The sequence below is a fragment of the Mustela erminea genome, chromosome 1, assembly GCF_009829155.1.
Source record: "Mustela erminea isolate mMusErm1 chromosome 1, mMusErm1.Pri, whole genome shotgun sequence".
In the NCBI taxonomy this organism is placed as follows: Eukaryota; Metazoa; Chordata; class Mammalia; order Carnivora; family Mustelidae; genus Mustela; species Mustela erminea.
Window position 1 is genome coordinate 135,757,873 of NC_045614.1, and position 17,092 is coordinate 135,774,964.

Genomic DNA, 17,092 nt, shown 5'->3' on the forward strand with positions numbered 1-17,092 from the left:
AGTTGGTTAAGCAGCTGCCTTCGGCTCAGGTCATGATCCCAGGGTCCTGGGATCGAGTCCCACATCGGGCTCCTTGCTCGGCAGGGAGCCTGCTTCTGCCTCTGCCTGTCTCTCTGTCTGCCTGTGCTCGCTCGCGCTCTCTCCCTCTGTCTCTGAAAAATAAATAAAATCTTTAAAAAAAAAAAAAAAAAAAGAAAGGCTGTTGAACTGCTCTGACTAGGATACAAGGAGGGCACTCTCATTACCGACTCCATAAGCCACAAAGGAATTCTCTAGAGAGATACCATGGAATTTTAATCTTTAGAAAAAAATGAGTCATTTTTTTCCCCAAGACACAAGACAGACACACTGAGAGAAGAACAGTTATTATGAGGATAGACTTTTACACCCAAATATGAACAGGACGTCAAATAAAATCTCAAAGTGAAATGAGATTATCACACAGCATTCTATTCTCTGAGAAACTTCAATGTGGTATTAAAAATAAGTTGAAATTTCAGTTTCCTTCATTAACATAAAAGTTATTTCTTAACGACAACTGGGGAACAATCTGTAGGCTAATCTAAATAGATTGACAGATTCCCTCCATTGTTCTTTATCACAAATACTACCCTTCCTTGTTTTGTTTTTTTAAAATAGAAACAAGTGAATAAAACTGAGAATAAAGACCAACACAGGAAGGGAGGGATACCAAAAAAGCCATGAGCCTCTGCTCTATGATGCTGAGGAGGACTCTATAAACCACATTTCCCAGGCTCCTTTGGCACCTGGCTCCCTGCTAGGTCCTGCCCATGGGAGGCACCGGTGGACTAACCAGTGAGAGCAGAGGAGGGAGATGTTTTGTGAAACCCAGTTCCTTTGCAGCATTCCTCCCACAGCCACCAGTCCTAGGATAACCCTTCTGTGACCTGACTGTGGCTGCCAGTTGTGCCCCAGGGATGGTCCTCAAGCATGGCTCTGTCCCCCCACCTCTACCACCACAACCCTGGGCTCTGGCCCAGCCACATGAGGCCCCTCCAAGGAAGATTCTGGTAACACTATCTCTTCCCTTTTGTTCCCTCAACCCTCAAGGTGGTGGCTGGCGGCTTCTTGTAATTACTAGTCTCTGGATTACCTTGGTGTATACTCTTTGTTCTTCCTTCTCTGCATAACCAATTCTCTATACTAAATCTACTTCCTGAAATTTGTAGAATGGTTTCTGTTGGCTGACTGGACCCTGGGATGGTAGGACAGTGAAAGGGGAAGGTTAAACATGAGAATACACCTGCTTTGTACCGTGTCACAGAGACTGGTGTGGATCTACATATGGTCTGTACTGAGGGCCACACACCATAACCCACAGGCAGTTTCAAGTCCGTCCATCCCCATGCGCTAAGGCTATTTAATAAAAAAATTTTTTTACAAGAACTCATGGCAGGCATGGTGTGAGGGGTTATGCAGACACAGCCCACATTCTGATTTCTCAGAACCAGTTTTAAGGGTCTTTCTTTATTCAAAGGGCCAAATTTTTAAAGTTAGTAAAGGCAATTGCAGGATTCCAAAATAAGAACACTAAAACAAATAATATAACTTTTTTACAACACAATTTGGTTCAAACGTCTTTATTACGAAAAGAATCCCATTTTTAATGTAAAATCTAAAAATAGCATGATGGAGGCAGGAAGCCAGAGCTCGGGAAAAATGACTTCTTAATGGACTTGGAACATTGTGAAAATATGAAATGTATAAATGTTTTTTCAAAGTCAAGTTCCCTTCATGCGCAAAGAAGGATGGAAATAATCTTGTAAGGGGAGATTGTACCTTTACTCAAATTAACCACCAAGAAAGGAAACTCAGTATATAAAGGACACACATTAGCAAACTCTAATGATGCCCAAGTTCCTCTTTCATAAAAACAGTGTATGTTACATCTAATGAAAAGTTACTATAAAAATTAAATGTTTAATGATTCGCTAAAAGTGTTTCCAATCTCTGTGGACTTTGTGCCCCACTGCTGAGTAGGGTTTGCAGTGCAGAGAGAAGCATTCTTACAGACCAGTAAAAACTGAAGCTTTCCACTTAGAGGATCCATTCCCCAGACAATGGCCCTGTCTAATCCTTGTACAAAGTCCAGGGAGGAAGGGCCTTGGCTGGTCAGAACATGACCATCCTTGGTGGGGGTGGGTCCAGCAAACAATCAATCATCCCATTCCTTGGCTGATTCTGCATCTCCTTCTGCTCAGCCGTTCCACAGAGCTGCCCAAGCAGGGCCTACCCCTCCTAAACTGATGTGATTATTCTGCTCACCGTGCTGGTTTTAGTTCTTATTATAAATCAGTAAATTTGCACTGATATCTTCACATCAGCCTGGTAATCTGGATTTGAGTCCATCTCTGAAAAATAAAACTACCTTTCTTAGGATCACAAAAATCAGTTTCTGTGCCGTGAGGCTAAGGGGAAAATCCTGGATAACATAAAGGATGATTCTCAAAGTGTGGTCCTTGGATCAGCAATGTCAATGTCATCCTGGGACTTGTTAGAATTGTGAATTCCTGGGCACAACCCAAGATCTCCTAAGTCAAGGGGGCGAAGGCCAGCTCTTTGTTTTAACAAGGGCTCTAGCGGATTCTGATGTCTGTTCAACTCTGAGAGCCATTAAATTGAAACGACAATAGTTATCTGAGGGTAGGTGGTGAATGGATGGTTAATTTTAGGTGTCAACTTGGGTAGGCCAGGTGCCCAGTTGGTTGGTTAAATACCAGTCTAGATGCTGTTATGGAGGTATTTTCTAGGTGGGATTAACACTTAAATTCTTAAGACTTTGACTAAAGCAGATGATCCTCCACAATGTGGGTGGGCCTCATCCAATCAGCTGAAGGACTTAAGGGAAAAGAAGAAAGGTCCCTGAAGAGGAAGGAACTCTTGCCTCCAGACTGACTTTGAACTCAAGATTTCAGCATCAACCCTTGTTCAAATTTCCAGCCTGCCGGCTTGTTCTGTAGATTTGAGACTTGTCTGTCCCAGCAAGAGCCAATTCCTTAAATCAATCAATCAGTCTCTCTCTCTCCCTCTGACACACACACACACACACACACACCTCTACTGGTTTTGTTTCTTTGCTTCTCTGGAAAACTCTAATAATGGTTTAATATGTGTGTACATTAGAACTAGGATTCTGTTTTTTCCAGTACTGTATGCTTCCGTGCCTGGAACGTAGTAGGCTCTCTATATGTTTGATGAATGCATGAACTGTGGTAAATCCACTGAGAAAAGGAAGTGGATAATTTGGCCCTGTCAGGGGCCTCTTGGAAAACAGCTGACCCTGAGGACACATCCACTAAATTCCTGTGAGCAATAAACCTCTCCTCAGGAATCTTCTAGAGTGTCTAGATAACCAACGGGAAATCACATTCAGGAATTGTATTTAGTGTTTCTGAGTTTAATTTCTTACCGGCGAAAGAATGGTCAGCACTCAGCAAGCCATTCTTAAGATTTTGTTCGATCCACAGGACCCACTGTTTTAAGTGGTATGAGCACACTGACTGCGTCTTGTCACTTCTGTTATGCTGTATGTTGTAATCTAGGACATGATTCTAGAGCAGATTCTTACCAGTACATTGGTTTTTTGGAAAGAGTGAAATTGAAAACCTCGCCTCAAATCCCATCAATTTTAGTGTCTGCCCCAATACATTAATCTAAAGAATGAACTTTCCTGAGCAATGGCAATAGGGCTCTCGGACGGGGGACGCTGCCCTCCACCTCCCCGTCAGACACTCAGCAGAGGCCGCCAAGAACAAAGACAGAGCTTAGTCTCCAGGCTGAGGAGATTGTTTCTGAGGGTCAAAAGTCATCTTGATTAGACTATTTGAAAAGTCTGGGATGGTCATTCTATCTGCCACACGGAATCAGAAAAAGTAAACATTCTTTGGCTAACCTCCACCCCCAGGCGACTGAAGCCCAAGTCAAGTTTCTTTGAAAACATGCCAGATGTTCAGTGCTGGTGGACCGACTCAGAATGAGTGAGGAGCTGGTCCAAAGTGGGCAGAGGCGGCAGAAAGGAGGGCGAGGGCCAGCAAAGTAGTCAGTCCCGAGGCTGTTAAAATACAAAGGTATTATTCTCTTTGAGGGAAAAACACTAAGGATTACTTTGTTGGATTTGCTCTCTGTTCACCTAAGAACAACAACAACAACAACAACAACAAAAAAAAACCCACCCCAGAATTGGAGGAAACCAAATCACATTTCACAGAGCATCCCTTCAGCTTCCTAAACTCTCACCAAGGGCCCGACTCTGGGGCAGGAGCTGGGGCGGGCTGACAGTCCCTTAGCTCCCACAGACTGAACCTACAGGCCTGAGCCAAGTTTGTGTGAACAGGCATGAGCTAAACAGGCACTGGAAAATTACAGGAAGGTGCCACAGCAACGTCCACTGTTTAAAAGACAAGTCAAACAAAAAGTGGTTAGAGGCTAGGCAGAGACCCACACCTGACAGTCAGCCCAGGTGGGAGCTACTTTGAGACAAATTCCAGGTATTTGCTGCAGAGTTTAAAAGTCTTAGGATAAAAATCATCACATCTGAAATGAACCTTATTAACAAGAAAAAAATGGAATGAGAACGATTTTCTTCTCGAAACTAAGCAAAACCATCTCATTTTGCAACCCTCTCCCCAAAAAGGGAGAGAAACAAACTCATTATTCTAAATCTTCAGACTGTCTAAAACAGTTTAAAACACAATAAAAATGTAAATACACATACAACAAAAATAGAGATGTATTGAAATTTTCTAATCAAATGGGTGTCACAAAATATCACAAAATAAGTCTGATGATTTCAACGGGTTTGTTTCACATAAACTAAGTCCTCATTGTCCGGGAGAGAATAAGTGGTTCCAGTGACAGACAGCTCTTTTGTTTCGGCAAGCAGCAGCATTCAGTGGTACCCTGGATGTTTTGTTCAAACTTCTGACTAACATCCTCTTTATTCAGACTGATCAGGAAAATATATTTTTCTTTTGACAGAGTTGGGTTGCTTTTAAAGGAATTAGTTGTTTCAAATGACATCCTTCCACTGGAGCAGATAAGTTTGACACCTCCTGCACTCCTGCAGAACTTACAACTTGCCTCCTCCCCACCTCCCGACCAAAAAAAAAAAAAAAAAAACCCCACTGGCCTGCGGGGATGGCTCTGTATTTACATTCAGCCACACACATCAGCATTTACCAGACTGAGGCCGCTGGCTGTCAACTCCTAGCTCTTAGTCAATATTTAATCACTGTGCAGTTACGTAGGGAGAAGGAAACATTCCATCTCCCCATACATGCCTTTAATATGAAAAAAGCTTTCATTACATTTATAGAAGCATGGTTGCGCTTTTAAGAAAAGCTATCAAATTGAGAAGTTGCACCAGAGTTCTGCTACGGCGTTTTAAGTGTATTGCCATTAATAGGTGTTTAAAACGAATTATACATAATTGTGATTATTTTTCAAAGTATTACAAGCCTTTGGGTTCACTCTAAAACCTTTTTTTTTTTTTTTTTTTTTTTTTTTTAAATGGAGAAGGGTTAGAGAAAAACCATGTGATCCTTGCGTGGTTCATAACCTTCAGCCCTAGTTCAGTCTCAAGGTTACAAAGCAAAGCAACCATGCCAAGGTGAAAATTCAGATTTCTTTTGGTTTTTACTTAATGTTAAAAGCTGTCCAGTTTTGTGTTTTGATAGAGATTTGTAAATAATTTTCTTAGACCCAGCATGATGCTATTTTAAGGATAACTAAAGGAACGGAAGCCAAAGGTTAAGGAAAAATCATAATAGAAACTGATGGGCGCCACCCACGTTACAGGGAAGCCTTAGGCTCCAACCAGACAAAAACATTTCATGTTTCTTGTGTAGCAAATGGCTCTTCTAACAAGAAGATCACCTGAGCTGGAGACGTTTTTACCATTTAAACGAGATCTGCAATGTTCCATAGGGAAGGCTCATGCATTACTTACAGTGTCAAGATAAAAGGAAACCGGCAGTGAAGGTGAATCAGAGTAATAAGTATTTAAAATGCCTTAGCTCAAAGGCACACGGTTCTCTTTCATTCCTTCTGCTAACCAGCGACAAGATGAACGGGTGTGGACTTGCTCAACTGGATGACCTGTGGCAGCAAACGATTCACTTCAAAGTTGCAAACCATATTTGACATTCAACAGGTTTTCATTGTGGGTGGGTAGATGAGAGAATTCAGCTTTACTGTGGCTCCTACATTTCATTGGTCCTACGCTGATGGATGGAGGAAGGGAGAGGTTTCCCTGACTTTCCTGCACCTGCCTGCAGGGCACAGGAGGTTTCTGAGAGGAAGTCCCAAGGACTGAGTGCTCACGTGGCTGACGTGAGAATGCCTGACTCTTTGCCCGCAATTCTGTCAGCATTTGGCATTTCAACATCTCTGCTCAGTCTCGGGTCAGTGTGCCTAAAGCTTCAGGTGAATCACAAGAAGCTCATGAGGAGAAAGGCTGGGACTCTGTTTTAACATATTCCCAGCCCACAGCATCCAGGAGACCTGATAAGAAAACCCCACAAATATGCCAACCCCTTTAAGCCAAAACACCCAAGAACTTTCTGGAGCCTGAGAAGTTTAACATTAATTCACTACTGCATTCAAATATCTTCTTCCCACTTAATTCTCTAAAAGGCTCCATTCTCCGCAGTACCCTAAGTCTGTGAGTATAAGGAAATGGCATTTCAGGCATTGTGTCTATCATTAAACTCTTTGCAGCATAAAAAAAAAAAAAATTAAATTTCCTACAGGAAAATTGCATGGTTATTTTATTGTATAAAAGATGGCTTTTAGAAGTAGGGGTGGAAAGTTCCATAAATGAGGTGCAGACTCAGATGCCTGGGCTGTGTTTGTTAGGAGAGTAATTTTCCTCAGGCTAGCCCTGACTTGAGTTCCACAAACCTTTCCAAACTCCTTTCCTATGTGCTGGCTGCCACCCTTCCTGCCCCCCCTCCCACCAATCGTCTCCCACCTTGCACTGGGCTCCTCCCCCTCCAGGTCTTAGGTCAGTGGTCCTCCCGCAGCTGCCTCTGCAGGTGGCTGAGCCGGAGGCTTCCAGACTCCCTGACCTCCCTTCCTAGTGCTTACCTCGGATATTAAATAACCACCCGAGGAACTTATTTAATGTCCATCTCCCTCGCCAAAATAAATATGCCACTTGGGCAGAGCTCATAGCCCTCTTATCTCCCTTAGGGTCCAGTAACATGCAGCTACTAAATATGAATGACTGTTAAGTGAGTAAGTACATGAACGGGCATGAAAAAAATCACAGGAGGCACTGGCTTCTGCTATAGCTTGTGCACTTTCTACTTCACCCTACCTGACCTCTTCCCTTCCTGGGCCTTCAGATGGCCATTTCTTTTGCTAGACTGCCACAGGTGATTACGCTATTGCTGAATATGGTCCCAGGAATTCTGCAAGGATAGCTTTCTGGGTGTGTTGCCCAACACATGGCAAGGACTCAGGCATGTCCCACTGTTTAGGGCTGTCTATAACCTAAACAGTCCCATTTTATAAGTAAAACAACTCATGAGGAGTAGGTAGCCCAGGATTGGGTGTCAAGAGGGCAGGAATGCACCATCTTCTCTCTCTGAACCTCCACTCAACCAGAGGATCATTATGACTCCTTTAAACCAACATGCAGGGCAAGTTTTTGACTAGTCTTAATGGACTAGCCAGATTCATGAGAAACAAGCATAAGGGTATCGGTGGGGACCTTCAAAGTGAAGGGAAGAAACATAAAGCCATGCATTTATGTTTGAATGAATTTATTTTTAATTTTTTACTATCTTTTTTTTCAGATTGTATTTATTCATTTGCGAGGGAGAGAGAGTGTGCAAGTGCAGGGAGGAGTAGAGGGAGAAGGACAAGCAGATTCCACACTGACTGCAGAGCCCAGCAGAGGGCTCAATCCCACAACCCCGAGATCATGACCTGAGCCGAAATCAAGAGTCAGACGCTTAACCAACTGAACCACCCAGGTGCCCCTTGAATGAATTTTTAATTAATCAAAGTTTCCATGTATGAAGAATTCTCAAATAGCCGCATGTGGGTATAAGGAGATACTGTATATCCAGAGATTCCAGATGTTCGGATATGGCCGTAGCCATCAGCAAAGATGAGCAGTTGCTATGTAATGAACATCAGAGACGCTAAATCCCAAGTATCTGGTGTAACAGTCTTACTAGTTGAACGTGGAAAGCACGTGGCCCTTGGAGCCAGTGAGACCTGCGCTAGCTCTGTGATCCTGCCAGAGGCCTCAGTTTCCTTGTCTGTGAAATGGGAGTTACAGCATCCACCCTCCCTCACCGTGAGCATTAAGCACAATAAATGAACAGCAGCCAGCTCAGTCCCTGTCCGTTGTCGGCACCTGTAAGTGATAGCTATTGCTATTATCACCAAAACAGGTTTAATGCATGTCTCTCCAGTTCTCACAGCAGCATCACCCTCTCCGACAGCATGTGGCATACTGGTGTGCTTATGGGATTCGGGTCAGCTTCCCCCACTGGGCTGCAGGCTCCAGGAGGGCAAGAAGCCCCATACATGACAGCTTCGTGTGAGCGTCTGTTTATCCTTATCACCACACCTAACACAGAGGAGGCATTCAGTACATCTTCACTGACTGAATAGGTGATGAAGAAAAAATAATGGCCTGTCTTAGGGAGAAGCTTGGCAGACATCATGGTGTGGACTATGCTTTGCTGAAAAGCTTCACATAAGCAATTTTAAAATCTAGCTCTTACTACAAAATGAACTCAGGAAATTTACTCCTTCAAAACTCAAGAGACTTCCTCCACTTAGATCATATAACAGCATAGTTTCTAGAAAATAAGAATGGTTACAAGACATTCTTTAATTCACATTAAAAATTTATAGATTTATACCACGGTACTAGTTGTTTTTATCCCAGTAATTATAAGGAGGCTATGACTACTATTTTGGGCCAGGTCTGTCTGATTCCAGAGTCCGCAGATAACCACCTCCTTATACAGTCTCACCTGCATCACAAGAACACATCTGGACTGGCAGCAGAGGGCCCTGGGGTAAGGTCTGCTGACATTTCAGCCTCATGTTTGAATCTTGATATTAACATCACCAGCCATAGGTTGAACCCCAAGTGGTGCAGTCAGCTTTGATCCTTTCCAAGGCCACTGATGTCACCTTTAGATCTGCTCAGTCAACCCATAAATGGATACCATGAGTCCCATGAGAGATTGAGGGTGTGTGGACAAGATGTCCAGGGCTGATGAGCCATGAGGTCTCCGCATAGGATGTCAATGTTCTGTTTATGACACCTCCAAAGTCTCTCCTGCTTTGTGTGCCTATTTCCTCATCTGTAAAATGAAGCGGATTGGGCCAGAGTTGCTTTAAGGTCCATTCCACCTTTGATATTCAATGATTCTGTGAAAGACTCAAAAATATTAGAGACTTCTATTTAGTGATATTGGGCTCACAGATATGATATATGAACTTGATCCCTAAGTCCAGAGACTGTTTGCTGTTATCAATTAGGGTTCCTGATTTCAAACCAATAAAACCCACCCCAGCTGACCTAAACTCAGATTCAACAGGAGGTAGACACTGGAGCAGCACAGAGAAAGGAAGGGAGGCACTATGAAGCCCACTATGGCCCCTCATGGGAAGGGCTTGGCAGCCATCATCACTGTGAGGGCCTCCAGCTGTCCTAAGGGCTTCGAGGGGAGTGCCCTAGACCCAAAGTCCCAGAGAAGCTCCTCCACCTGCCGCAGAACCAGGGAAGGGAGAATCTGGGGCTGAGGTTCTAGAACAGGAGTCAGCTACTTGCAATTATCCTCCCGCCAAAATCATACACAGCAGGGAAGGGGTAACTCCCTAAAAGGAACTTGGGTGCTGTCAGGAAGGGTAACTCCTGCTGGGCGCAAAGCCCATGAAAACCCCCCATAGGAGGAAGAACCCAAGAATATAGAGGTCAGTGAGGCCAAAATATCCTGTCCTCCAGCACAGCATCTGAATTTTAAGAGTATATAAACTGAAGCATTTATTCAAAACATTCTGGTCTAGAAAGCACAATTTCCAATGTGACATTATGGGTTTCGCTAAAAGAAATATTTATTTAGTATTATCACAATCTACAATACATTGAACATGTAATTAGCAAAAGAATTCTGGGAAATTTAAACTAGTTTAAGAGGAACTCACTGATTCTGTCAGCCAAGCCCGGCCACCAAAGGCAGAGAATGACTAACTGGGAAACCTTCTTCAACGAGAAATCACTGAGTCACAGGGACCTCCTGCTGCTGACAAAACTCTGTCTGGTGCCCATTAGTAGCTTAGTTTTTTAAAAATTCTGATGATTCAGGTAACAAAGACTGAACATCTTGACAGGTCGGTTGTCTTTCTTTTTCCACACTTCCAAGAGTTTCCAACCCCCTTCCTGGGTATTTCTAATCCGTGAAATCTCCCACACGTGTTCCTGGAATTAACACTCATTTCGCCTCATCCCCAAGTCACTTACAGCTCTCTCTAGTCAACTGTAACTTACTCCCTTCCGCCTGAAATTTCATGCCATTCACAGCGCCTTCGCAATTTCACCAGAAGCTTAACTTTAAAGAAGAATACACCCTTTAAATCATGGAACACTATGGAAATGAAGGAAGTACTGCGACTCAAATATGACTAACATAACATAATAAAATGAAATGAAATGACATAAAATAAAAGAAGTATACTCCCAAGCCAAAGCTGTTTCCTAAAAACAATCAAACAAACAAAAGATCTGGATGTTGGTGAGCCAAATAACATTCCCAAGAACAGTGACAATTTGTGGCCGTTCATAGCCCACAGAAAAGAGCTGATGGGCAAGTACTTAATTTATGCTATCCTTGGGAACGTCCGACACAGCTCCTCACACCCGTGCTCCCCATTAGAGGGCCTGTCCTCTATGGGTCTGCATGTGCTTCTCTTTCTACCTGCCCTGTTCTTCACTGCACACACTTTCCCCACAGGGCAGCAGCAGAATTTCCACCGAGGAAGGCAACCCGATTGGCAGAGGGGCTAGGAGAATGTTTTTCAAAATACACTTAAAGCCAACACATAGTGGAATATTTGCTTAGGTTCTCTTGAGATGACTTTGTGGGGAGGTAACGGAGACTATGGAGGGAAATAGCTCTCCCCTCTATCAAGCCACAGCCTACAAAGATATATTACTTATTACTTAAGTTGACTTGGTGTAATAACTTTTTAATCATAAAAGCTAATGTAAATCCAAATAAAGTTTGTAATGTAGGTAATAATACTGTGTCCTTGTTCATTTCTTAGTTTTGGCAAATGTGCCACAGTTGTAGGAGATGTTAACATCAGGAGGAGCTGGTTTGCAGGATATGCATGAACATTCTGGACTATCTTTGTGACTCTTCTGTAAATCTAAAATTATTTCAAAGTAAAAAGTCATGTTTAAAAAGTGAAATGAACAGTGTTTCCTATTTTTCTAAAGGAATGTGAATCAAGACCCCAAACTTGACTCGTTTGCATGAAATCTATGTTGACTTTTTACTTAGAGCCAGTAATTCTAAAGAGGAAGCAAAAACAAAAATTTCCCAACCTCTATGCTTCCAACAGTATATTATGTCGTAATAGCTGGAATTAAATAAAATCTAAACATGATTCAACAATCTTGAAGTTTCATTAGATTCCATATAATAAGAAATTTTATCAAAACTCACCTGTACTACCAACCCTTGAATTAATGGTCTCAGATGAATTTCTAGAAGAAAAAAGAATTAAGACCACATATCCGGTGTGTGTGTGTGTGTGTGTGTATGTGTGTGAGATTGTTTAAGGTAAATTTTTCTTTAAGAATTCCTCCTTGCTCATTATTTATAAATGAAGAAAAATAAATCATGATACAAGTCCCTGAATGCAAATACAAAATCAGTTTTTGAACTGCTTTGAAAGAGAAAAGTAAATTCTAAGTAATGGGATATGTATAAGAATTAAGTGAAACAGAATAAGGTGTATACAGTTATCTCTCCCTCCCACCCCCGGATGTTACTGTTTCAAAGGAAGGTACTCTGGTGTCAGTAAATCAGAACATTTCTTCATGAGTCTTCTTCCCTAACATCTCTCATTTCTAGTCTCTCACAAGATTCTCAGCAAGCCACACCCACCTCGCCCACCTCACCTCCACTCAGGAAAATCACTGAATCTCTCTGGGTCTCAGTTTTTTCATCTGTAAAATGAGGAGATTGGCTTTGGTGTGGGATGAGAAGTTGGTAGCCCAAAGGTCATATTTTGAAGAACTGATATGCTTGTTACCCCTATAAAATTATGTTTTTTTTTTTTTTTTAAGTTACTTGCCAAAGTTTCATACTTAAGATATGTCTCATAAAAGTTTGGTCTGGGACTTCTCCTGGCATATAAGAATGTTGACTATATTCTGGCATGGTAACAAATCAGGCAGAATGTTAGAACAGCCCCCCATTTATGGCTGGGACACACTGTCCAGCTCACCCCGGTCCTGCTTCCCTCTGACCCACAGTCCTCATTAGTTACCTACATGGCTCTGGAAGCATCTGGCTTTGCCATCTTTGCTATGGAATTCCTCCTACCTCTAATATTTGGATTCCTCGTGTGATTGCTTATTAGGAAAACAGAGTCCTAATGAGGCCGCAAGCACACTGGAATTTCTGCAGGGGTCTTACTTATATGTTAGTACATACAACAGTTATACATTGGCTCTGTCGAGTGTTTTTGTATGAAACACGAGAAATATCAATCCAATATTGAAACCACCATACAATAGTAGAGCAGGAATTCAGGAAGTCTTAAAAGTACTGCTACATAAAATTTTTCTTCTCAAACAGGATCTGACTTTAAGGGCTATTTGGGTCAGACTGTGGGGCCACAGTAGGCTGAGTAACAACTTTAACAGGAGATCACTAGTTACATAATTTCAGTATTCAAAAATAAAATCCCAGTGGTCTTCTCTCTTACTCCTTAGCAATTTTAGAGTGGAAATAAAAAGGACGGAGCACTTAAGATGCAGTTGCTCATAATAAAATGTCAGACCAGGTCAAATGGACCAAAAATTATATAAGATTGCACAAAGAAAAAAAAATTGTCTGCAATTTTCATAAGTGGTATAATTTTTAGCTACTGGTGCCATGAGGAGAAAAACAGAAGGCTAAATTGGTTTTGAAACTATTTGAAAACATGTTATTTTTATCAGAGTTGAGATTAGCCTTTAAATTGTCTTCTAAGGAGACACTGTGCAGGTTCCCAGAGGTCCAGACCCTTCTTATTTTAGAAATAACTTTCACTCTACTCTTTCTTCGTGTGGGGATGGCGGGGTGTGGGGGGGGGGGTTCCAGATATTGTGCTGCTGGACTTGACATTAAAAATGCCCCAGCATTTCATAACACAGCAGCTTTTTAGGTTCTGTTTTTATTTTTTAATGCTCTAACCTCAAATCTAAATTTACAACACTGCCGGAGATCTTAGGCATTATAAGGAAATTACCTCATTGCCTTTAAACTTTTTTAGACAGCCGAATTCTTTCCATATATGGCAAACATGAAGGAAGCTGAATCAAATGATGTTAGTTTGGTAGTTGCCATGACTTACCTTTGTTTTGTTCTGAACATGCCCACAACCCATTTGTGAGTGGGGGGACCCCCGCCGCAGCTAGCAGGCTGGGGAGAGAGCCCGTCATCAGCTCCTTGTCAACACCTAGTCCATGAGGACGCCTGGCCATGGGCCCTGGTCAACAGAGGACGAGCCACTTGCATACAGACTTTGAGTTGGTTCTCTATACACAGGGGATGTGCACACGAATGAAAGATGAAAGAGAGGCGTGCTGCGGATCACGGTGGCGCGGTGGCCAGAGGGAGGTCCCAGTGGCTGTGCACCGCGGAGAGGGCAACACTGTGCCTGGCCAGCTTGCCCGCGCTCAGGGAGTTCCTAATGGGTGACCTGCTGGCTGGAGGCCCAATTGTGAGGCTAGAGATTACGCTCTGCTCTCCACCCTCTCCTAAGCCTGGGTAAGTGCAGCAGTGCCTAGAAAAGCCCAGCCCACACAGTTTCTTGCTGGATGCTTTTTGGGGAAGAAAAAAAAAACCCACTCTGAATAACTTACACATTCATTTCTACAAGAGTTTTGAAGGCTCAATCATCTCTATTAGGACATGGGCGATAAAACCCTCTTGAATTGATATATTTGCAGAAATCAGCTGCTGACTAATGCATGGCTTTTTGTGATCTACAATAAATGGAGCTTTTTAAAAACATGTATACTATGCTAATATCCCAAGGAAGAAAGATCCACAACCACTTTAAAAAAGGATAAATACCAAGGAGTAGCTTAAAGAAATGGAAGGAAATAAAAGAAGAAAAAAGGTGAACTTGATATTTTTGATGATGGATATACCCAAAAAGGTAATTTAATTACAAATAAATATAAAATATTTGGGTGGAGATTCAAGGGTATCAGTAGAATGTACAGATACAAGTGGCAATTAGGAAATCTGATACACAAAACTGGACAGAAGAAAACGGGTTAATTCTTCTGCTTCCAGTAAACTTCGCTGTAACTTCACATCAGTTACAGGCAACTCAAAAATATTTTACAAGTACTTTCAAAAAACCACCAACCTGGAGCAGAACATACACTGGCTGAGTTCATTCCTCTCACCTGAGTATTTCCTGGCCTAAACCATTATCTTTTAAATTATATAAACTTTCTAGAGAAAATACCACCAAAGTAGGGAAAACTGGGAATAACATAAAACAATACCCACGTTGAAAAATAGGTTAGGTGGGAACAATGAGACGAATTTGTGTAGTATGGAAACAGAGAAAGTATGTGCATAGGGGAAAGAGAGGAAGTATGTGCAGTAGGGGAAACAGAGAAAGGCAAGTGATAAAGACTGGTGATAGAACATGTTTGACATAATGATTTAAGAAATATATAAGGAAAATAACATCACAAAGGTGAAGGGGTAGCCAAAAACGTAACAAAGTAAAGAAACAAACCAAGAGCATCTGAAACAATGGGGCTCTTACAGACTTGATGAGGCTTGTCTAAGTGAAACAGAATGGTTATTACGAGTGTCCTGGACCTGACAAGAGTTAGTGATGGCTCAGTTCTCCGCATTTAAATGGGAAACTAAGAAACATCATATGGGGAACATAAAACCCAAACACATCTCCCTTTCAGGATGTCTACTTTTCCATTCCTTGTCATCACCCATGTTCCGATGAAGCCATCCTAATGGAGGCTATCTCATGGGCTACTACCGAACTCCACAAATAATTTTCTTTCTAGTTTTTTCTTGGTTTTGTTAGTTCCCCCTTTGAGAGGTTTACAATCAGCTATTCACTTTAAGCTCCTACTTGTACTTGTGGGTGAGCGGCACAGAGATCTTCTCTCCCCTGTCCTTCTGAACCCAGGCTCCACCTCCCGGCCTGAGAGTCAATGGAAGGACTCTGTCTGTGGAAGGGTCCCATGGAAGGGTGAGCATGAGCCCTCACTTCTCCCCTCTCCGCCTCCAGAACTCAGGTGGCTCCTTGCAAAGTTCTCAAGAGCCGGTCACCCTCTGGCCCCACGAGAGGAAAGAACTGTGTGGCCCAGTGGTGGAAAGGAGGCTGGATGAACAGGAAAAGGAGCAATGATGGAACATATCGTCAACCCAGGGAGAGCACTGATCCGTTGGTAGAAATACACACAGTGATGAGCCAAAGTCTGCATGGAAGAAAGCAATTTCATAATTGTCTGGAAGTGCTGGTTTAACAAAAGAAAAAGAGAAACAAACAATAAAATTAAAACTTCTGCTCTAGTGCTAAAACATAGAATCTACTTCCAGACTCAGACAGGCCTGGGCTGAGGATGTTGAGGGAAGTTGAATGAAGATGTTTAATCTCCACAGACCTACTTCTGCCTTTGAAAATGGTGAGGGTTTGATGAAATGACCTCTCAGATCCTTTCTATCTTTAAAATCCTATTACTTTTCTATTTAAAAAGTTCAGTTTCATAATTGGCACTTAAATTTCTACAGAAGTTGTATGCAAAATAATCCCCTGGTCACTGACAGTATAAAGCCTCATCTGTCCCACCTAACAGCGGTTAAGAAAAGCATTTGCAAAAGCCCTTTTCGTTGAAATACTTGGGACTGAATTTCAAAAGGAAGAAAACAAGACCACTCTTGTCTTCAGGGGCAAAAGGTCTAAAAGTAAAAACAAATTTCTATTTTTAAATGCAAATGTAATGACACGGAGTTTTGATAAGCTTCTAAGAAAGGACGTGGAACTATGATTACTAGCACCTGGGTAGCTAAGAGACATACCCATGAAAAGATAACTGAGGATATCAATGGACAGTATCACTGAAAGGGCCTGGAAGCAGAGTCAGAAATTGACAGATCTGGTCTGAGTTCTGTCAGAATGGAGGCTTCAGGCAAATCCCTGAATCTCACCGGGCCTCAGTCTGACCATCTTTAAAATGGAAACTCCAAAGCAAAGGGCTTTGGAGGGCCACACAGGGCCTTCCCGAGTGAAGCAATAAGGAATGCCAGGCAAAGGATCTGGAGTTGAAAGTGTGGCAGAGCTGGAAAAGGATGGAGGAAGGTGACAGGATGTCAGCGGTGAGATGTTCAAAGAGCACCATGAATGTGTGATGAGAATGCTGACATCTGTTTTTCAGACATGCACCCTGAAAATTTTCCTTAGGACATTTTAAAGGACCCCAATGTGCAAACCAATCTGTTGGCAAAGATCTCCTTTAGCCCAACTACAACACTTTCAAATGTTCTGCTACAGGATGAACCATGGGATGGTAGCTTAAATACAAACACACAGCCCCAGAACCTGCAACCTAATTTTTTTTTTAACCCAATCATATATTTCTTTAAAGTCTTGAGTACACAGTAATGGACAGAGAAATCTTTGCAGCTCTTAAACAAATATCAACATACATTAGAAAAACAGGCAATGATGGCATTAAACATTTCAAGGTAAAAGGTTGAAGCAGAGAGTACATTTAGTCCTGGTAGTTTCTGGTTATGATTAAAACACACACACACACACACACACACACACAGAT

The 17,092-nt window shown here is 42.2% G+C and overlaps 1 protein-coding gene across 11 annotated transcripts in view; it reads right to left on the bottom strand.

The window, feature by feature from the left end:
• The window catches only part of LOC116590758 (IQCJ-SCHIP1 readthrough transcript protein), a 742,659-nt gene that overhangs the window by 102,285 nt on the left and 623,282 nt on the right, over window positions 1-17,092 (bottom strand). Inside the window, exon 1 of one of the 11 annotated variants that reach the window (XM_032343111.1) lies at window positions 13,621-14,142. The exons of the other annotated variants lie outside the window; for them this stretch is intronic. Within the exon in view, the coding sequence (XP_032199002.1) occupies window positions 13,621-13,653 (33 nt within the window). The 5' untranslated portion in view covers window positions 13,654-14,142. Of the gene's footprint in view, window positions 1-13,620; window positions 14,143-17,092 lie in introns of those variants that run through there. 11 annotated transcript variants of the gene reach the window in all.